Source organism: Amaranthus tricolor, chromosome 2, assembly GCF_026212465.1.
Source record: "Amaranthus tricolor cultivar Red isolate AtriRed21 chromosome 2, ASM2621246v1, whole genome shotgun sequence".
Lineage (NCBI taxonomy): Eukaryota > Viridiplantae > Streptophyta > Magnoliopsida > Caryophyllales > Amaranthaceae > Amaranthus > Amaranthus tricolor.
In genome coordinates, this window is record NC_080048.1 from 32,230,993 (window position 1) to 32,254,691 (window position 23,699).

The following is a 23,699-nucleotide window of genomic DNA, read 5'->3' on the forward strand; positions in this document are numbered from 1 at the left end:
TCCAAACCCTTTACTTGATGCACGCAAAGATAGCTTTTTTTGATTTGTCCACAATGGTTGGGAGCCCGAGGTACTTCTCATGACGGTCAACTTCGACCACTCCGAGCCAATTTGTTATCTCCATCTTCAAACTAGGCGACACATTCTTGCTAAAGGATATTTGCGTTTTCTCATAATTCACTTGCTGATCGGAAGCTCGCTCATAAATGCTAATGATGTTAGCTATTTTGGAGCATTCCTGCAAAGACGCATTAGCAAAGATAATACTATCGTCAGCAAAAAATAAATGGGTAATAGCCGGGGCTCCTCGGCAAACCTGGACACCATGAATCTCCTAAAGAAAAGCAGCACGGGAAAAGGTTGCCAAAAATAGAACTATTCAACTTGAAACTGAAATTCACACTGGAAACCCCCATAATTCTTTTAACTCATGCATCACTGAAGCTGATAACTCTCCGTTTTACCCTTGTTTTATGCTTATTTAGTTTACATTCTCATGCGGTTGTTCTTTCTTATTAGTTTTTTAGGATTTGATCGCTCTTGTGTAGGGTATATTGTGTTTTGCTCGTTTTTGCAGGATTGATCAACTTTTTCCAAGCAAAGCAAGTTAGGGACGATGCGCTCCTGATCCCCGGAGGTTTTGGAGAGGAAACGGAGCTAAACCGAGGATAAGAGATAGTCCCAAGCATTCATTTGAAGGCAAGGAAGCAAGAGGACCTTGACATGAGCATTTTGGGAAATTTTAATGAGATCGATCGGTCGATCACTTTAGATCGATCAGTCGATCTCATTTGGCAGCATTTCCAAAAGCAGTATGTAGCAACAGCATGAGATCGATTGATCGATCTCTGTAGATTGATCGATCGATCCTATTTCATTTTAACTCCAAAAGGTTCATAGTGACAATATTTGAGATCGATTGGTCGATCTCTTTACATTGATCGATCGATCCCTTTTCGAGAGACCTCAATGCATCTGTGATGACCAGCAGCTGAGATCGATCGGTTGATCTCTTTAGATCAATCGATCAATCACTTCTCGAGTTGAACCTTTGGCTCCTTCAATTCAAGTGCAAATTTCTCTAGGGCCCAATTATGATTTGGACGACCTTCTTAGGGTATAATGTCTATTTTTAGCAGAGGTCTTAGGTCATGAGGGGTGCTTTCCTATATATAAAGGTTGATGTAATAGCAAGAGGGAGCCCTAGCATAGTTTTAACTTAACTAATTGTAGATTATTTTTGTTTCTAGCTTTCTATTTTGTTTTTCATTAGTCTATAGAACCCTAAACTTTATCTTTTACCATTTTAATTAATTTACAATCAAGGTTATCTTCTGATTTTGATTCCTTCAAGTATTCTCTCTATTCGCTTATTATTTTTGGGTTTATGTTCATATCAACCTCTGTTGCAATTTTTGGGTTTGATATCTTTGATTACCAATCACTCCCAAACTTTGTAGGTATATTCCTTCTTACTTTAATCTCATTATTCCTTTGTTAATTTGCAATTTCATAATGTTTCGTGATGTTCACCATTGTTGAGTTATACTATGTTTTTGCTTAATTTTAGTAGCTTAATCATCATGTTAGCATTTGTTGTCATTGCTAGATATATTGATAGTATATGTTGTAAGTATTCTTTTAGGGTTGGGGGTTGACCCTGTAACAACCCGACTTATCGTTGACTGAGTAAACAGGGTCATCATGGGGTTCATACGAATAAGAAAAAAGAAAGGGGTTTTTGGGTTTTTATTTTATTTTATATATCTTTTTATTTTATTTTTTTATTTTATTTTTTTATTTTTTATTTTTCTCCTCTTTTTCTTTCTTTTAATTTGTTTTAAAATAAATAAATAAATTATATGTGTATGTTTACATTAAATTAAATGAATCTAGTAATGATTGATATGTGATTATAAGAGATTGTGATTGAGGAGTTTTGAGGAAGAATTCTAAAAGCAAATATAATTTGGGTTTATGATGTATAAATGGTAGATTGTGGAATATTGAAACAATTTGTTGGAATTGTTAATTAGTATGAAATTTACGAAGATTAGAATATCGATAGGATGATTGGATGTAGAAAGATCATGAAAACTTGACGTTCTTGAGTATTAGGAGATTCTTGTGAAATTACTAATGGAGGATAAATTTTGTTGTTGATATTAATCGAATAATTGGGTAAATGTAAGTGTTAAGTATAATCCTTGATTATATACGATCGGTTGTTCTTGAGAGTATCTAGGGTTTGTGAGGAAATTATTAGTTGAATGGATAAATTAGCTGTGTTCTACTTTTTGGATAGTTGTTATTCTTGATTGGTTTCTTGGTTTTGAGTCTAGATGAACATAGAAGTGTTTGAATTGGAAATGCAAAGGGGATTGTGGAGACGTACGATCTTTACAAGAGTATAAGCTAGTTTTAAATAAGGTTATATATTTTCTTATGATTTTTGGGGGTTAGAGTTTAACTTGCGCAATCTTTGAAATTAGAAATATTAGAATAGAAGATGGAACTAAGATGCAGTCTTAGGAGGAGATACAATGAGCTATATGAACCTAGTTTGTAGTATTGAACGCTTTGTTGTGATGTTATGTTTGCTATGCTTTAGGAAGAGACGTCATCGAGGAACCTTTCTATTTGATAGCTGCAAATCGATCACGGCTCTTTGAAGCATCTTGTTGGTGAGTAGTAGCAGTCCCTTAAAGGGTCTGGCCAGACTACTTTTCGTGTAAAATAGTTTTATCAAAGTTCTTTTGAAATTAAAAATTGATTGAGTCAAATGTTGTTGTGACTGCTTATGTTGATATTATGATATGGTCAATGGATCGGGCTTGCGAGCTGGTCATTGACGGAGTTGAGGAACATTGTTCCCTACTCCCTGTTTTTGAAGCGAATTGTCATTCAGATATTGACTAACTTCACCCGAGAGTGACATAGCCTTAGAGCTATGGGTGTTCCTCTCAACTAGACTCCCTGTGCGCACATAGATCTAGGAAACTGATGTTACTTTTAAACCTATGATTTGATTTACTGTGTTTTGTCATTTTGGATTGTTACTTCTCATTCAGTTTAATCTGACCTTCTGTTGTTTTTATCTTTGAGTTTGATTACAGATCGGAACTGGTCGGGAATGATGGGTTAGCGGTGTTGAATAGCGTTCCAAGGATGTATATTAAGTTGAGCACGTAGGAATTTGTAGATTTGTATTAGAATTTTGGATAAATGTATATTAGATTTGGTTGTGTTGGCTATATTCGAATTGTAAAGAATTGTATGATTATCTTGTGTTTTAGTTAGATGTTTGTTTTAAGATTTAGCTGAGGTTGTCATGTTAAAGAGCTTGTGACTCCTTTACTCAAGTTTTGGAAGTATGATTTCAGTTTTCTTGGGAAATGAACCCCGTGATGACCCTGTTTACTCAGTCAACGGTAAGTCGGGTTGTTACAGACCCAACCTTTGCATATGGACTGATTTGGTTGTTAATGGTTGATGTTGGTTTGATTGCAAACTTGAGAAGTGGGTTACTCTATTTATTGTGTTGAGGTCACTCGGATTGCCCTCCAAACACCAACGAGAGTTGGGTTTCTAAGAGATTCGACCTTCTCTAAATGATTGGAGTTGAGGGCAAGGGATCAACGAGTGTTGAACCTTGAACTCACCTCACAGATTGGGAGTTTTACCCTTCACCTACAAGAGTAGGAAAGGATTGACGGGTTATTGGATATTTTTTGTTGTGGGTCTTATTCTCGCTCACGAGAGTGAGGGGAATGAGATTCTTGGAGGTGATCCCAAGCCTAATCCAGGATCGGATCGCTCTTCATGTTTGATTCCACACCTATACAATTAACCCAAAGTAGACCCTTAACTTGTCATATGAAGTCTGTTGCATGTAAGTTAGCCCCTACCCGTGTGTTTTCTTTCTTTATTGTTTTGTTATTTAAAATCATAGTTTAAACCATCATCTACCCCTTTCTTATGTTATCCCAATACCTAAGAGGCCCTAAGTCTCGCATTCCACTCCTTGTGTTCGACCCGTATGTGCTACAACACCGTGCACTTGCGGTGACTCACTATTTGAGATAAATTTGTGTGAAAAGAAGCCCCATTTAATTATATCGTAGGCCTTGCTAATGTCGAGCTTTAAAGCAAAAGAACCTATCTTGGAACTGGACCAACGTTTCATAGCGTGAAAGACTTCAAAGGCAATAAGAGCATTGATAGTGATCAACTTCTTTTGAATGAAAGTAGTTTGGTTGGTGGATATGATGTTACCCATGAAAGGTTTCAGTTTGTTCAGAAGATGCTTCATCAATAATCATTTCAGAAATGCCCACATCTTTCGAATTTGACTCTCCATTGTGAGGCATGGGTGGCTCATCATAACTCAACCCGCTCCTTGTAGTGATTGCATTGGCGGTCTCCTTGCCATGTGGTTGAGTAGGTTGGCCGGGCAATGCTCCTGCTTGTCTAGAGGAGCTAGATGCAGCTAATTGAGCGACTTGAGTTTTAAGCATTTTATTGTGAGTACCGAGTTGCTTAAGCTGTTTGGCCATTTGAGCCATCATGGTTTTCAACTCCCCCAATTCGGATTGGGGTTGTTGGTTTTGAAATTGCTGCTGTTGATGGCCTTGAGAAGGCCTTTGGAAACCAGGTGGTCCTTGATTGGGCTGATATTGCTGATGTTGCCCATATTGTTGTTGTGGTGCTTGTGGTGGAAAGTGTTGCTGTTGAGGATTTAACACATTGTTGCTGCGATATGACATGTTAGGATGATTCCGAATTCCAGGATAGTAGCTATTGTTGTTGAAAGGAGTACGAGCTTGAAAAGCATTGACTTGCTCTGGCACTCCCATAGCTCCATTGGGATTAACAGAACACTCCATTAGAGAATGACCATGCACACCGCAATAATCACAAGCAACTCCACCTTGGCTAGAGGTAGCCATAGCATTGACGGGCATAGATGTATTAGCACTCATGCGCATCCCATCATTTTTTGCATTCAAAGCTGAGATTTGTGATGATAGAAGGGAATAAGTTTCAACTTCATGCTTCCCCTTCCTTGGTGCTTGAGCTGCGTGCCTAGATGAGCTATTCCATTAATTTTCTGCAAGAGTATCCAAGAGTGAAATAGCCTCAGAAGTTTGTTTGTTCATGAAAGAGCCGCCAGCCGCACCATCTACCATCCTCTTAGTCTCATTATCAAGACCATTATAAAAAGATTGCATAAGAAATTCTTTCTCAATACCGTGATGAGGGCACATATATTGGTAATCTTTGAATCTCTCCCACGCATCATGAAAAGTCTCCCCCGCATCTTGTGAGAAACTATAGAGCTTAACTCTGTAGTCATGAGTTTTATAACAGGGATAATACTTCACTAGGAAAGCATCAGACAATTGCGTCCAAGTAGTAATGGTGTTGGGAAGAGAGTTATACCAACATTGAGCTTTGCCTGCCAAAGAGAAACGAAAGAGGTACAAGTAGAGCTCGTCGTCAGTCATCCCAGTAATCTTTTGTAGAGAACATGCTTGAAGGAATTTTTGCAGATGATCAACGGGTTCTTCATTGTCAAGACCATAGAACTGATTTCCCGTGATCATATTCATAACATGGGATTTGATGTCAAAGTTTCCAGCATTAGTAGCCGGCATCCTAATCCCCGCTGTAACATTGCTAGCCTTGGGCTGTGTAGACTGCCTAAGAGTTCTCTCGGGAGCCTGAGCCGCCATGTCAAGAGATTGAGAGGCATGTTGAGCTTGTTTACGAGCCTCCGCCCTCCTTTTCTTTGCACTTGCATGTGTTCTACGAGCAGTTGCCTCAACCTCAGGATCAAAAAGCAAAAGTTGCTTGTTGATACTCTTGGTCATGCACAAAAACACTAAAACAAACGTAAATATGCTCGAAGAACAGTTATTCCTCGAGTGGGTTAGCAAAAGCAAACGCTAAATTCAAAAAGTAAAATTGTTGCCCTTCCCCGGCAACGGCGCCAAATTTTGATAGGTCGTTTTACTACCAAAAATAATTCCTATTTCACCTAACTAGTATAGTTGGGAAAGTAGGGTCGAACCACTGTGGAAGGACAAATAAAGTCACAAATTGAACCAAGTTCACTATTACTAACGATTAAAAGTTGGATTTTTGTTTATCTAAGTAGGACGCAAAAACAAGAGATGAATAGAATTCAATAATTAAAAACCTAGGGCTAAAAGGATTCACTATGCATCGATCATGATTCATGAACAAAAATTGGGATAGGAATGAATATAGGCAAAGGAAGATGTTGCTCTCGCAAACAAATTTGACAATCAAACAATAAAACAAGTTATCGCAATTAAAGCTTAATTGTTCAAAGAAGGAAATCGTTCACTCAAACTCGCAACTCTCGCTTATAGAATTGAGCGAATAAAACTTGCAAATTGGCCAAACATGCAATCAATCTAAAACCCATCAATTGAATCACCTAGACAAACCAAGTTTAAATCCAAAAATCAAACTAGAATCATGACCTTTTGCATAGTTTCACCAAACCCTAGAAATAAAACTACTCACTAAGCATATTAAAACTAACAAGAGATTCAACAATGAAATTCATGGAGAAAATCAAATTCAAATTTAATGGAGAAACAAGCATTCAAAGATAACAATAATAAACAAGAACAAGAAATTCGAATTGAAACTAATACCTTCAATATAATTAAAATTACATTGTCAAAGTGTTGATTAACAATCCCCCAAGGCAAATAGTATGAGAAATCCCTTCAATCCAAAACCTTCTGAACAGAAAGAAAAAAAAAACCGTCCCAAAAATTCCCCTCAAAAGCTATTTATATCCTCCTAAAAAGAGATCGGAGGATATGGGAAGTTATTATCAAAAATAACTGCAGGACCCGGCCGGGTATGTGGAAACCCGGGCGGGTGCGAAGCATAACTAAATCTTCAAGACCAAAAATTTTCTAAGTTCAAGAGTAAACCCGGTTGAGTAAGAGGAAACCCGCTCGGGTACGCAGCAGAGCATTTTGATCTTCAATGGAGGCCTGCCGGGTTTGTGGAAACCCACCCGGGTATGAGAGGCTCACCCGGCCGGGTATGTGGAAACCCACCCGGGTGCGAGTGGCATCTTTTTCTTCCAAATGGCATCTTCAAATTCTTCTAAGTGCCAAGTGCAAACCCGGTCGGGTATGTGGAAACCCACCCGGGTATGAGATCTGGTCAGCACAAAAATGACCCTTTGAGTAGCTTATGACCTTCCAACTTGCAAATCTCGCTCCAAGAGTCGATTCCTAGCATAATTAGGGCTTTGTACCTACAAAATAGATAGGAAACAAACACTCCAACCAAGCATAAAAACCAATAGAAAATTGAGCAAAATACGTGAGAAATGCTATGAAAATGCAATGGGGGCATGGTAGAAAATAGTATATAAAACACACACATCAGTTATCACCTTAGAAATGATCTTGTATACCACATTACAACAGTTGATTGGACGGAAATCAGAAAAATGAGCATAGGGTCCTTACACTTTGGGATCAAAGAAATGCAGGTCTTATTTATAACATCCAAAAAAATAGTACCTCGCCACCAGTTCTTCACAAGAGCCACGATATCTAAGCTGACCACCTCCGAAAAATTCTGAAAAAAGAGGGCATGAAAACCATCCGGACTTGGAGCTTTTTTTGGATGCATTTGGAATAAAGCATTTTTAATTTCTTCACAAGTTGGTTCACTGTCAAGCCAAACATTCATATCATCCGTTACACGACAATCCAGCCGTGTCAAAGCTTTATCAAAAACACCAACATTATTAGATTGAAACATTTGAGAGAAGTACTCGGTGATGATGTGCTTCATGTCCGGAACTCATTTTTTCCAGTTCCCATTACTGTTTTTCAGCCCCTTAATATTATTCCTTCTTCTCCGCGAGCTGGCTTTATAGTGGAAGTATTTTGTGTTTTTATCCCCATCCTTGAGCTTATTAGCTCGAGCACGCATAAACCAGTAAGATTCCTCGAGATGGTGGAGATTATCGAGCTCATTGCTAATGTGATTGCACGTTTTGCAGGATGCGAGCATCAGGAACACATTTTTGGGCCCTTGCAAAGCTCTTCTCAACTTGTTTGATTTTCTTTTTAAGCTCTCCAAAGGTTCTCCCAGCCCAGTCAGATAAGCCTTTGCCACAGTTTTCAATACGATCCTGGATAGTGCACTCCAAACTTTCGTTCCAAGACTCCTCAACAATTCTCTTAGATTCTTCATTCGAAAGCCAAAGAGACTCAAATTTGAAGGGTTTATCACCTTCCTCATCACAAAGAGTACGGTTTGCCTTAAGAAGGATTGGAGCATGGTCAGACTTATAAATGGGAAGATGGTTGACTATGAAGTAAGGGTACAAATCAAACAACCCCGCCGTAGCAAAAAAACTTGTCGAGTCGCTCGTTGATGTGATTTTCCGAAGTGTTCCCCTTACAGTAAGTAAAAGAGCTCCCACGAAACCCGAGATCCTTCTCACAGTCATCTACACAATCACGAAAGGCCTTGATCGCTCTCTCATTTCTTGTAGCACCCCCTATTTTCTCAACAGAACTGAGAATCTCATTGAAGTCACCGAAAAACAACCACGGGCCGCTAGCTGAATTTTTTAAAGAACGAAGGAGGTCCCATGTTTTGAATTTTTGCGAGTGATAAGAACATCCATAAACCCCACAAGCATACCATTTATTAAAACCATCGGGCTCCACTACTTCTACCAAAATGTGGTGGTTAGAGTAGGATACCAAATTTACGTTGAATCCTTCCACTATAACCCCAAGCCTCCCGAGTTACCAACACTACTAAAAAAAAAACCCGAAATCAAACCCGCAACCAACCCTAACAACCTCTAATTTTTCCTTTGCTATCATACACTCCATAACAAAAACCATATCTGGCCTTTCCTGCCAACACCAATTTTTGAGAGCTTATACTGTCAAGGGATTGGCAAACCCTTGACAGTTCCAGCTTAGGAATTTTATTGATGTTCGCGTGGTTGATCTTTTCCAACCTCCATTACTTCCAAAAAGGTTCAACATCACAATTTTTAGACATTTTGGACTTCTTACAATCCGTACCCACATCCTCCATAACAACGTCATCATCAAAAGCTTTCCTCTTGCTCCGAGAATCATCCTTTTTAGGATCCAAAATAGGAGATACCAAGTTATCAGGTCTGGGTATCTTCCTTTTCTGCACAGTGACATTTTTCTTTCTAGGCTTGCAAAGCTTTTTCTCAAAGTTGTGTGAGGGGCCAATCTCAAAAGCCAGTCCAGCATTCCCCACTATATTATCACTGACATCTTTTGATGGAGAAAAAACAACATCAGAACTAAGATGTGGGACCCCCAAAACATTCTCAAGCACTAGTGGCGTCTCGCATTATCATGCAGGATAAGAACTTCGGGAAGGGTATTTAGAAAGTGTGTAGTTTAGCTGGTCATGAGTGTCCTATAAAAGTTTCAATACAAATGATCTCAAGTTTAAATCCTACAAATTATAAACATTTAAACAAAATTTTAGTGCCCTCACAAGCGGGCGCGAGATCCAATTAAATCCACCCCTGCCATCTACCGTAATAAATAGTAACCTAAAATTAATAATGGAGGCTATATTTTTAGAGAAATAGAAAGAGAGAAAAGAGAAATAGATTGAGATCAATAAGCTAAACTCTTTAATGCTTCTCTTTCATCTTAAATAAATTTTATTTTCATCGAATATTTTTTTCATGGTTACAATAAACACTGAATATAATGTTTGCTATTATTTATGTTAGAAAATTATATGAGAATTTGGAACTTCTAAAGGAAAAACATTTTGGATTCGATTTTGATAAATTCAAAGGTTATTAATCTTAAAAGTAGCTTGATTACATGCCAAATAAACTGTTTAATTTGGTTATTAAAATTGTATTCATTGGCCTAGAAAGTACTAAGAATATAATATTACAATTATACTAATATAAACCATAACAACACAACTTTAACTACTCTTTTCTTTCTTTAATGTTCATTTCATTTAGAATATTTAATTCAAAATTAAAATAAGTTTGACTATAATTTTTGAGAGATATATAGAACATTTAATATATCTATCTGAGATTTTGTTAAATTTTTCTTTATATATTGGTAAAAATATTAAGAATTAAAAATTACTTTGAATACTATGTGACAAAGTAAACGACAAGGGCATATGAATATAATGTGCAATTATCGATCATAATCATAAAGTCAACTAAAGATGAAGCCTACACACCTAATCATGTTATTAATAAGGAAAAATTACTCAAAATATTTTAATCTGTTTTTCTATATTAATTTCAGTTTTTAATTAAATATGAATAATTCTTAATATAAAGAGTGCTTGCTAAAAACGCACCAAGGTAACTTATTTATACAACAAATCATTTTACACTAAAAAAAATAATAAAATAAATATAAAATTAGATTATAAAAAATGAAAAATTAAAAAAAATTAAATTTTTTAATTTTAACTTTAAAGTTTTGATATTTTTGATATTTAATTTTTTTTTAATGTAGCAATTAACATGTAAAAGCTGGTCATGATTTGAGTAACAATGATTTTGAATAAGTGATCTTAAATTGAGATTATTTATAGAATTATTATAAAAAATCAGTGCAAAGTTGAATTATTTTGAAAATTTTTCCTATTAATGAACCATTTTAATCTGGCATGCCCATTCTGTTACCGTATTAATTCGGCAATTTGTTTGAAGAAATGAATTAATTGATAAAGTTAATCAACAATTAATCTGTGTCTAAACACTACTCATTAGTTTGTTCTTCAGTTTGTTTGTGCATGCAATAGCCAGGATGTGACTTCATAATGTTGCCATCTGGTCGTCCTCAAAATACTTGCTTCTCGTATCCTTCTTCTTTGCCATCTGTTTCTTCACAAAACCACCTTCATTTTTTTCTCTTTCTCCCTCTTCAAATAGTCTGCGTTTTGCCTTTTTCATGGGCGGCTGTTCAATTTAGCGAAATTAAATTTCAGTTGAGCTTTTACTTTTTATTTTAGATTTAATTAGCTAATATCATTTTCAACTTGTTTTTCTTATTTTATAGAAGTAATTCTGTCTATGCAAATATAAGATTTTGATTTAGTGGATGTATGAGTTTTGATAAGTTTAGTATGTATTTTCTGAATGTTTAATTGATTATTATCATCCATAATCAAAGGGATTCGATTTTTCCAAAATCATGATTAACATTACAACCAGTTTGGTAATAGATACTAAATGGTGGAATTGAAATGATTTATAATGTAAAATTTTATGATATGTATCATATAATTTTCATGGTAATGAAAGTTTAATCGTAAAATAGCTTTTATTTACAATTTTGATTTACCACAAGTTGGAATAAATTTTGTAAATAAAATGAGATTATTAAAGGAGTATAATCATTACCATGTAACTTGTCGAGAGATATTCATGTCATAAATACACTAATTTTTCATTATCATTCACACAATTTAAAACTGATCATCAAACGGACCATTAATTTTTCATTATCATTCACACAATTTAGTATCGATCATCAAACGGGTCATTAGGATGTTAAAGTATATAAAATATCTTGGATCTTTAATCATCAGCTTAAACTTTTGGTCGAGTAAGTTCTAAATTTAATTGTTGCGATGTAAATGTTGTTGTTGGTCTATATTATAGTTGATCAATTATTAAGAAAAACAAGCTCATAATAAACTGAAAACTCCACTCACTACAGAAAATCATTTTTATAGGCCTCAAACAATATTCAAGAGGAACGACATTAGATCAAGACATAAGAGTTAAGACATTTATCAGCACTTTCAATTATGATGATGTGAGAAAATTCTTAACATGCGCTAATTGTAACACAAAAACAAATTTTTATAGGCCTCTAATCATAATTAATTACTACTCTAAGATTAGTTTTAAACTTTGATTTGGAAGACAAGCACCGAATGTAACACCCCGCTTAATAGTTCAGCCATTAGGCCAACGCACTATCCAGATCATCCATGACTAATAATTACCATTCCATAATACAGACAATTTAAAACTTTATTAAACAAATCCACAAATACCTCATAAATAATCTCATATATAACTATAAAATATAATACAAAGTAACTCTAATGGTTTAGATCAAATTAACAAACTTTGATTGGGTCGGCCCATAAAAGAAAATGTAAAGATTATGCATTACGTTTTATTGGACTGGGCTTGAGAGACGGTCTCTTAGGAGATCGGCTTTTTTTTCATCCTATTAGGGTACACCGTTTAAACTTTTTTTATACTACATACTAGAATGGAAGCTCGTGCAATGCACGGATTTTTAAATACGTTAATTATATTTTAATGAAATTTTAGATTGCAAACCATACTTTACATTTTTCCTAAAATTCAAAATTATAATTATGGTAGTCTAATAATATAAATGAGTGATTTTAATGATCAATTAATTGAATTTTATGTCATTTTAGTTTTAAATAACAATTGATGGCAAAAAGGACTATTATGTACTTCATGTAATTTCTTAAATTGCTGTATAATTTTATACACAGTGCAGTGTAATTTTGCAATATAATTTTCTAAATTGTGTAATTCCAATTACATTAGAATAATGTAATTTATTCCGTAGTATAATTTTCTGCGCGGTGTAATTCCAGAATTTTATCAGACAATATATAATGTTCAACACAATATATTATATATAAATTTGTAAATATGGTAAATGTAAAAAATACAAATCAGTCAAAATTCATTAATACTAAAACAATAAAAAAAAAAAAGACAATGACATGTTCACAATTAAACTTCCTTTTTTTGCCATTATATAATAAAATTAAGAGAATGTATATGCTTTAGGGTCAGAGTTAATTAGCCTAATCTTTTAATTTACATGGCATTTTGGCTCAATTAAATATTTGATGATTCAACCAAATTGTATAATTATCACCTCATTCAACCCAAATATAAATCTAATAAATATTTTTACAACTGAAATGATATTTGATTTGACAACTAAAATTTCTAAGTGTTACCTTGTAACAATTAGCCTCATAGCATTCATAAACGTGATTGAGCAGTTATTCGAGAACAACTCAATGAGCCCACTAGCATGAGTATTTATATTCATTTGGTTAACAATCATACATCACGAGATATCAAAAGTATTGCAAGCAAAACCAATTTATCTTGAGCTTGTACAAATTGCATCACTATCAAAGAACAGTGTTCTTAAATGCGTTCTAAAATCAGTTTCTCTTAAACCCATGGACTTCAACAAATCAACAACTCCTGATACATCACTTCCTAATATTTATACTATGTCCAATAATGTAGCTTACTAATATTTATAATATTAACACATCATTTACTACTTGAGATTTTTTGTGTTGATTAACATCAATATTTATTTTTAATCCAATATTAATACACTTAATTTACTTAAGTCAGGTCGAACTGTAACTCGATAGAACTTATTTTTTAATCTATCATACTACACCTACATTTAAGTAAACAATTTGAATTTTTTGCATTATATCTTCATAAATATTTTCATTACTCTTGATTAATGATCCTAAATATTTAAATTTGGTCGTTTTGACTAACATATTCACTAACGGTTACTTAATTTACTTAATGTTCTCGATAGAATATAGAGATGATCTTTGTAATATCGAAAGTTGTTTACCTTGAACTAATAGAATAGTTACAGAAAAGATATTGATGGTTTTATATTTTTGAAACGGTTGGGATTACTTCACTAGTGTCAAATTGAAACCTTGTCGGGATTATCTCAAAACTACATAATTGTTGGCGGTACGTTAATTAGTATGTTGATTAGTCACGCGAGGGTCTAGTTAGACGATGGAAAAGAAAGTTCATTCCATTCTATAGATTTATGATTTAAAAACTTCGAAAGGAAAGTTTTAGTAAAGAAAATTAAAAAAAAAAAGTTCTATTCATTTCATAGATTGATGTTTCTTAGACTTTAAATGGAAATGTTTTAGCTAAGAAAGTGAAAAATTATTTTTTATAAAAACAAAAAAACAAGAATAAAAACAAGGTTTTATAATTGTTTATAAGATAAATTACCAACTACAGCCTTGAAGTTTAGGCCTTTTACAATAAACAGCCTTGAAGTTTTTTTTACAAACAATAACTTTTAAATTATCAAACACGACATCTATAAAGCCACTTCACCAAATGACCTACTAAATGATCGTTTATCAAGGTAAATGACCTTTGACTTTCAATAAAATTTATTAATCTAACCTAATTACCCAATTACCCCCAATAAAACCCTTCTTCTCCAACCTCTTTCTACAACTTTCCAATCATCACATTCACCCACCCCAATACCACCAGTATCACCACAATTAAAACCCCTCCTTTAATAACCTCTTTCCTTTTATAAATACACAAAGCAGAATCATAATTACTTCTTTTTTCTCCCTCAATGATGATAAAATTTCCTTTAATTCTTCCCTTAATCCTTTATCCATTAAAATATTTCTCTCACAAAAAGCAAAACCCAGACCTTGAAAAATATACCTGGTCGCATTACAATCTTCAAATGTTTTTCTCACAACTCTTAAAGAAGTTGTATAAATCACTACTTTATTCTGCAAATTTGGTACCTAAACGGCCTCTGTTAGAATATGTTAGAATATTTAAATTAAGGCAACATATATTTCTCCATATATTTTGGTATATATTTAGGGTACAAAATATTCTGTATATTTTCTTATTTTAGGAAACATCTCTTGTATATATAGTATGCAATATATATTGAAATGGATGAAAAAACACAGAGATTTAAACCCTAAAATTGGTTTATTCCCTTTAATATGGTATCAGAGCCAAGACGTTTCTGAGGAGAAACCGTCTAAGCGGCGTCATCATTTACCGGAAAATTAAACCTCACCTGAAAAGGAAAACAAATGGAGTCAAAAGACACCATAATCATGCTAGACCAACCAGTAACAATGGGGCAGTTATTGCAACTGTTCTCACAGTTAAACACCAATAAACCACCTCCACCACCATCCGAAACATCCACAAGCACCACCACAATTTCAATATCCCCATTCTCAATATCAGAAAAATTAACTCACCAGAATTACACCATGTGGTCCAGATTGATGCAATTAGCCTTAAGTGGTCGTGATTGGCTCAACCATATCATCGCTGACCCACCACCACAAACAGACCAAGAGTACGGCCAATGGACCAGGCGAGATTCAGTGGTTATCTCATGGATAATCAAAAGCATTCATCCGGATCTAGTCAACCAATTTATCGATTTCCCAACCGCAAAGACTCTTTGGAAGGGGATAGAAACAGTATACAGCAGTGGCAGTGACGGTCTTCAAATTTTCGATCTCACTGTCAAAGCTAATAAAATCGAACAAAGGACCGACACTTTGGAAAAATACTAAAGCAACTTAATAACTTTGTGGAAGGAAATCGATAGGAGGCAACCAAACCCGATGAAGGACCCAGAAGACAAAGTCATTTACAATTAATTAACCCAAAAAAACCGATTGTATCAATTTCTTGCAGGGGTAAACGAAACTTTCGACAAAGAGAGGAGGGACCTTCTCCTTCAAGATCCATTACCCACTGCAGAGGAAGCATATGCATTCATAAGGAGGGAGATAATGAGAAGGGGAATCATGAAAAAGGAGCCCTCATCAGAGTTAGATTCATCGGGCTCAGGGGGCGTGTTTGCTGTCAGAGGGAGATCGGAAAAATCTTACCGGAAAAATGACGAAAGGAGCCATCTTCAATGTACCCACTGTGGTGGGATGAGGCACACGAAAAGTGAGTGCTTCAAACTTGTTGGATACCCGGATTGGTGGCCAGACACGAGGAAGAAAGGGGCAAAAATGGCCGGCCAACTCTCCGATCAGCCAAGATCTGGAAGAGCAGCGGTCGTTTCAAGCACCGATACAAAATCAGACAAAAGCATGGCAGCCATGGTTAAATACTCAAAGGAAGATGAAGGTAACAGGGAAAAGCAAAGTCAGAGAAAGTGGGAAGGAGAAAATGACCCTTCAAATGAAGGAGAAAGTGACCCTTCAAATGAAGGGTACACGGGTTTTAAAGCAAAATGGAGGGGTGACGTGGCTCCCTCTTCTCCACCCATCTTTTCTTTTTTTTTTTGTGAAAATAAAAATACTTTGTCAAATTGTACTAACGGATGAATTCTTGATTGCGGAGCTACGGACACAATGTCTTATGATCAAAATGATTTTTTAAACCATGTCCGACCGAAAAAGAATCTCATTAAAACTGCTAATGCGGAAGAAATTAAAGTCGTGGGTGCTGGAACTATTACTGTGTCAGGAAATTTAACCTTGAATAATTGTCTTTTTGTTCCTAATCTCTCACATAAACTGTTGTCCGTTAGTCATCTTACGAGGGAACTCAATTGCACTGTGCTTATAAAATCTGGTTGTTTGTTGTGCAGGATGTTCAGACAGGCAAAATTATTGGACGTGGTATTGAAAAAGGTGGTATGTACTACTTGGAAGAGACGGTTCAAAAAGGCAACGCAGTTCTTGCTCACGGGTCACGGGAGAAACAACTGTGGACTTGGCATCGTAGACTTGGAGAAACAACGGTTCAAAATTATTCTTTAATTTTTTAAATTTATCTTTTATAACTAATTTAGCTAAATATTTTTAGAGAGTTAGTATTTGAATTTTATATAAAAAATATTCCAAAATAAAAATAGAGATAAAAAACGCATAGTTAAACGAAAAAAGGACAAAAAAAAGTAAATAAAAAATTCTAATAAAATCGGGATAAACTTTTAGTTTGAATGGTGATGATAAACTATAGTCAATGTGTGCTTGAACTCGTACCCAAAAACTATAATACCTTAAACCAACTTTTAGTTTGAATGGTGATGATAAATTTGAACGTATTTTCTCTGCACTAGTGATCAAATATATTTGGGATAAACTTGCTACTTTTGAAGGTACAAGTAAAGTCAAAGAAACTAATATCAATATTTTTCTCAAATGAATCCATTAAAAATTGTTCACTAGATTTAATCTAATAGTGAACAATGTACAGAGTCTTTTGGAAAATCCATCATCAATGAAAAAATCAAAAAAATCATTTGATACTTGCTAAAGGCTAAATAGAAACCTAAGGTGATGGCTATAGAGGAAGCTCAAGACTTTAAGAAGCTACCTTTTAATGATCTACTTGAAAAAATTTTCACTCAGGAGCTTACTATGAATGAAGATGATGAACTACCATATAAAGTTAAAAACGTGTTTAAAAGCAAAAAAGGGGAAGTTTTTCCTCATCCTCAAATGAAGATAGTGATATTGAAGATTATGACCCTTTGCACATGGTCTATTCCGGATCTTGAAGATAAAGAAAAACATTAAAAAAATTCTTCATATTCTTCACGCTATCTCCAAAAATAAAATTTTTAAATTCATTAACAAGTTGGACTGACTCAAATCAGACGAAGTAGGAAATGACCCTACTCGATATTAGTTCAACACAAAGTTGAGTTGACCTATGATTGACCTTAGCGAAAATGATCCGGCTCAAAATCTACTACCTAATCATCATGACATGTCCAATTGGTACTTCTTTTTACTCGTTAAAATTGATTTTAATAATTGTAATCTATTTTTCTTGATTAAAAGTTATTTTTGTTGATTATTGATGTTCTTTGACATTAACCAAACCAAAGCCCAAGTCTACATATTTTGTTCTCAATTTCTCAAACACAAAAACTTGGACCAGATTTGGGTCTGCCAAGTTCGCGCGTGTATAGCATCACACACTTTTCCTCGTTTTTTCTATTTTTTGGGTATTTATCAATTTTGATATTAAAGGTATCAATTTTGACCTTAAAAATATCAATTTCAACATAAAATAAAGCTAAAACAGATCAACTAAGATAAAAACAATTCAATTTGGACCTATAAGTGATCAATTTTGACTTTAAACTGATCAATCTACCTAACTAAGTTTCTGCTTTCACAATTTCAAAATAAAGTTTAATAAATTGGTATTATTCTATCATTCTATGGATGAATTTCAAACAATAAATAAATAGACAATAAAACTATTAATAATAGTGTAAAACATTGCACAATACAATTATTCTTATTCAATGCATACATGATGGTTCTAATGGAACATAAGAGTACTTGTACTCTTTAATCATCGATCAAAAATAGTAATATTGCTCTTTCCTCAACAATTTATGTTCATAATAGACTTGAAAATAAAGTTGTAAGTGTAATGTTTGCTTATCCTGGATGTGAAGGTGAAGGAAGTTTTGATTTCGAATTATGTTTACCAATTGACTTAATGAATGCTCTTGGAAATGACCTAAAATTCAAGGCTTCTTTGTTATAAAAAATTTCAATTTTCATCTAAGAATGATCAATTAAGACCTTAAAGTGATTAATTATGATAAATTATAACTTATAAAAAAAATTCAATTTTAACCTTAATTGTATCAATTATGATCTTTAATAGATCAACACTAACCGCATATTGAGAAAATTATAATTTGACTGATTGGGCTATCCGTCTCATATTAAGACGGTCTCGTCTAATACCAGCTGTATCTCAAATACAAAGTCTATGGGCTATAAGGCATTTGCCAGCCACAAAAGCAAGGTGAATGATTTGCCAGCCATCAATGAGAAAACAAAAAAATTTCTTCACTACTTTCTCCCTTCTACTTTTTTTACTCTATCCTTTCTTTTTTACTCTCTTAGTTTTTATTTTAAAATTTATTTTAAACGGTGAAGCCCTTGTGAAGAAGTCTTAAAAATTTCTACTCTCTTAAAGTTTTTTTAGAAACATCTACACCTTTTTTAATGGATTGAAAATAAAAACCTCACAAAGAATTTTCAACTCAAAAAAAATTTCTACACCAATGGAAGTGGTCTTAGCCATATACATCTAACATGTAAACCCACAAAAATGTGGGCCTTTGACACACTTAAATCAACAATTCTATTCTATAAATAACAATTGTTGTATGAGTCATGACGAGTATTATATATTTGTTAAATAGTCTAATTTACATAATTAATGAAAAATTTCACTTTTCATTTTAATGTCGTATTACTAAGAAATGATTTTTCTCAAGAATAGTTGATCATTTAATTTAAAAAAAACCTTTTTGCCATTTCTAAGGGCAATAGAATTTTTCTTGAATACTAGTAAATATTTTTGTAAAAATTAAACTTTTAAAATGATTTGTTAAACAATAAACGATTAAAATTTAACATTTTTAGTTTGAAATTTGATATTTTGGATAGTTTTTAGCACAGTATGATGGTCTTGAATGAAAATTTGTGATTTTGGTTTTATTGATAAAGAAATTTGTAGCAAATATAAGCGAGGTCAGCCCAGCAATAAACCAAAGAACTGCCACTTATGAACATATTTGGAGTTTGTAAAAGTTGCAGCCCAATAGATTTTCAGCTGAATGGGTTTATGCAGAAATGAGATTTGTTTGATCTAACAAAATATCTTGAAAACCCTAGCTTTACTATAACAGAGTGTCATGTATAAGATCGTCTCACCATTAGACAAGCTTATATGATTCGCATATTTCTCTAACTAATCACTTTTAAATTTTAAGTGATCACTTTAATGTTATACATAATCATTTTCAGACTATAAAATGTCATTAAAACTATAAATAATCATTTTAAGATTATAAATAATTAATTTACAATGGGCTAATACAAAAGTGATTGGCTCACCTCATTTGAAGATTTGTGTTCTATTATATACTCAAAAGGACTCATCTTTTTAATTTTAATAAAAGACTAAAATATAATTCTATATTAATCGACAATATAAAAAAGGTAAGATTTTTAGAAGAATTGGGTTTTACCTTTTCAATTGGGACGATTGTTAACCATAATGGGTGTTTGTAAATTAGAATGAAAATTGATAAATTTTTATGACAATTAGGAACTATGATGAAGCTTTGGATGAGATAATGAGTGAGAATTTAAAAATAATTCATCATGTTTTTGTTTGAGAATCGATAAAATTGATAAAATAGTAGTTGAAAATTGGTGAAATTTACAAATTTATTCTTATTCTTTTCATCCTTGGGCACTTTTATTAATTTTAAATAAATATGTCTTTCTGACCAACATAAATCTCAACCTTAATACCTTTTCACTTTTTAGCATTTTTTTTTCTTTTCAAGCCTATTCCTTTTAGTTTCTTGTTTCCAATTTCCTAAAATAAGAGTTGGTTTTGTATGGTTTAAGTGAACATTAGAGTAGTGTGCAGCTTTTAGCACTTTTTTCATCTAAGACGCCGTTGATTCTATTCCTAAGGGTCTTTTTACTCATATTCGACTTAAATTCACTCTGGTCTTTTTACTCAAATTTGACTCAAATCTACTCTCTAAACCCATTTAAAACCTAAACATGTTCCAGACTCGACCCATTACACTACTGAAGATCAATTTTAAACTCGCGTAAAACCTTTTCTTTATTAATCATGACTCAACTTAGACTTACAAAGAACTATAAACCTATTTTAATTTAAGTGAAATTTCTAAAATGTCAAAAAAGTAAAGTATGAAAGATTAAATTAAGACATATTTAAGACCCTGATGCATCAAACCTATTGGATTTGAATCTAAAATTTTAAGACTCTAAGGATTCGAGTTCAAGTTCAAGCATATTAAAAATTAATGAATCTGAGTTTGGATTTGTTAGGACTCTACCTAGATATGACATGACCATCACTAATATTTAGACTTAGGAAATTTAGGTTAGAGAGTTTAGTCGTGTGGGTTGGTGAAGTAGAAAGTGAGGAGTGTAAATTAGTGAAGTGAAAACTCAAGAGTGATGCACAACAATAATATTGTGCACTAAGCCCATACTAGAGTTTTTCCTAACACAAATAGTAATCTTTTAAGATTCTCACAAAAAGTCTCAATCTCAAACTCCAATTCCAATGCCAACCCCAATCCTAACCCTAATACTAACCTTGATGACTCTTACCAAACATCTCCTATGTTACCTATGGTAAAATTTTTCACCAGTCACTTATAGATTATAATTTTTTACGAGTAGTTTAATAGTATATGAATTATGATAAAATGACCAAATAATTTACTTTTGTTTAACAATGTAAAGTTACATATCATAGATTTAATCAAAAGCCAAATAAAAACAACCTTATAATGTCATTATTCCATCCTAGATATCCAAAAAAGAACCACTTGATATTAAAATAATATCTTATTGTATGCTTGAAGTGTGATATTGAATGGATATGATTTGTATATGAAATGCAAACACTTGCGAGGTTTAGAGAAGAACAAATGACATACAAATGCACAAAATCAGAACACGACACCAAAGAACAACAATAAGATTTATGACGTATCTAATGATACCTCCCCCTCAAACAAAGATTACTTTCACTAATATATAAGCTTACAGTAATTACAAGCGTTACACAAACTTTAACAACACTCTATCAAAGAAAAGATGGAACCTTTGATGTCAATCTCCCTCAAAATGCACTATGTACAATAAACTCTCTTTGTTGAAACCCTAATTGATTCTAAGTATTAGGTTCTTTGTTGTGTTCTAATGATTATCTAAGAACCTTATATATAGTCCTACGAAAAGTTAGAAGCCCTAGGAAAAAATACTTGATGTCTAAGTATTTTCAGCTACAAACAAAAAACTCGAGAATTTTGGGGTTGCACCTCGCTCGACCGAGCACCTAGCTGCTTGACCAGGTGGAGCGAGTCTTGAACAACTACTGTCTTCGTGTTGAGCTATTGCCTTGGTCATGCAACGTTCTCCTCGAGCCTTGCCTTGAATAGGGCACACATCAACGCCTTCCTTTAGCACTGTATTGCCTTCATCAAAGCCATCCCTAATGATCATTTCATCAAGTGATCCAAAAGATATCCTCCCATACCTTATGCCACTTACATTTTCATTCTCAAGCGTGCAAGCTAGAGCATGGACAATGAGATGATCAAACTCATCATCAATGTGATGAGAATTGGCTTTTGCTTCAACAGTATAATCAATATTTTCTTGAACCAAATTTTTTCCACCCATGTTGTAAAGTAAGAGAAAATCTACCCCTAACTAGGGATGGCGAAATTAGCGGAAGGGTCGATATGCACTCTTTCATACCCATATCTACTAAAAAATTTTTATGTCTACTTTACATGGGGAGTAAAATTTTTATACCCACATCTGTCCACCTATGTATGCACTCAAACTCAGTCCACCCACTATGACCAATTGGGTATACCCATCATGGGTATACCCACCTTATAATCAACTCATATTCACTTTATTTTTGCATTATATGCTTTATAAAATCAAAATTCTTTATAAGTTTAATTGTATATCAAATTTGATTTAAAATACACAATGTAATATAATAAAATTAATATTTTTTTTTTGTCAATAGATTTTAATTAAAAAAAATAAAAATTTATATGATTTGTTACATTGTAGATAGGGGGTGGGCGTATATGTGGTGGTCAAGTGGGTATGGGGTAAACAAGTGGGTATGGGCTGGGGCGGTGGATATGAGGCAGGTAAGACCTCATACCCACCACCTACCTACTACCCATTGGAAGTAGAATTTTTCATACAACATATCCACCCACTACCCACTAAATTCACACCTATACTTGCCCCAACTAGGGTAAATGCAGATTGAAACTCGAATAGTTTTACCTACATCTGGTTAATATATAATTTCATAATATATAAACATAATTTTTTTTAAAAAAATTAGAGTTAACAATGGTCAAAGTTCACAGTACAACAAAATTAACTTTTCGCGAAATAGAATTTAGTAACATTTAAAAAATGCTACTTATTTATATTTTTAGGCCTCGCTTGAATTAAGTGTAAATATTTAAAAAAGTAAATAAAAGTGAAAGTAGGAAAACAAAGTTATTTTAAATAGAAGATTAAAGAAATTTAATTGTTAGAGAGGTGGAAAAATTGGTTAGAAAGTAATGAAAAATTGATAAAATAGCAATTAGTTCCCTCGTATTGGGGTATAAATTTACCCTGGGTTTGGTGGGGGAATACTTTCCTCCAAATGAGGGAAATCATCCACCTTTTTATTCATCTTCCCACCATTAGAAATGGTCTTAGTTTAAAATTATTGAATAATTTGAGAAATACAACCTTAAAGTTTTATATTTTTGCGAATTATAGTCTCAATGTTTTTTTTATTTTTTTTGCAATTTACAACTACAGCCACTAAAATATCAAAGTCTATAACGTTGAGACCAAATCACAGAATTTCGACCATTTTGGTGGTCGAAGTTTTAGATTAAGTGCCGTTAAATATATCCTACTAATAGTAATCTATGTTGTAGTGTCAAAATATTTGATCATGAAAGTCAAAGTTATAACCAAAAAAAAATTATTTTAAATCAAAATAATTTAAATAGTGATTTTATTAATAAAGGCCCAATTTCTAAAATTAATACAGAGAATCAAAAATATTAAAGACTATCTCACTCCTAAAATATCGTAATAGGAGAGATTTGAATTGGGGCAACGATCAATAATTATAACATTTCTTCCTTTAACATAAAATTCAAATTTCGAATCAAAAGCCGTTTGGA

At 33.4% G+C, this 23,699-nt stretch overlaps 1 protein-coding gene and 1 non-coding gene across 2 annotated transcripts; both read left to right on the top strand.

The window, feature by feature from the left end:
• The first annotated feature begins 5,247 nt into the window (after nt 1-5,247).
• Nucleotides 5,248-5,355, top strand: LOC130807097 (small nucleolar RNA R71). Its single transcript, XR_009040469.1, has one exon. It is a non-coding gene; the product is annotated as a small nucleolar RNA R71 (small nucleolar RNA).
• Nucleotides 5,356-15,036: 9,681 nt separating this feature from the next.
• LOC130805726 (uncharacterized) lies at nt 15,037-18,398 on the top strand. Its single transcript, XM_057670512.1, has 5 exons — nt 15,037-15,415; nt 15,614-16,150; nt 16,274-16,458; nt 16,524-16,676; nt 18,354-18,398. Exons 1-5 carry the CDS (start codon nt 15,037-15,039, stop codon nt 18,396-18,398), a joined length of 1,299 nt encoding a protein of 432 aa, XP_057526495.1.
• The last annotated feature ends 5,301 nt before the right edge of the window (nt 18,399-23,699 follow it).

Excerpts from the sequence above, each read along its gene's own strand:
- LOC130805726 (XM_057670512.1), top strand. The coding sequence starts at position 15,037 with ATGGGGCAGTTATTGCAACTGTTCTCACAGTTAAACACCAATAAACCA. Across the intron at positions 15,416-15,613 it reads ATACAGCAGTGGCAGTGACG|GGGTAAACGAAACTTTCGAC; the intron begins GTCTTCAAATTT and ends AATTTCTTGCAG. Across the intron at positions 16,459-16,523 it reads TCTCACATAAACTGTTGTCC|GATGTTCAGACAGGCAAAAT; the intron begins GTTAGTCATCTT and ends TTTGTTGTGCAG.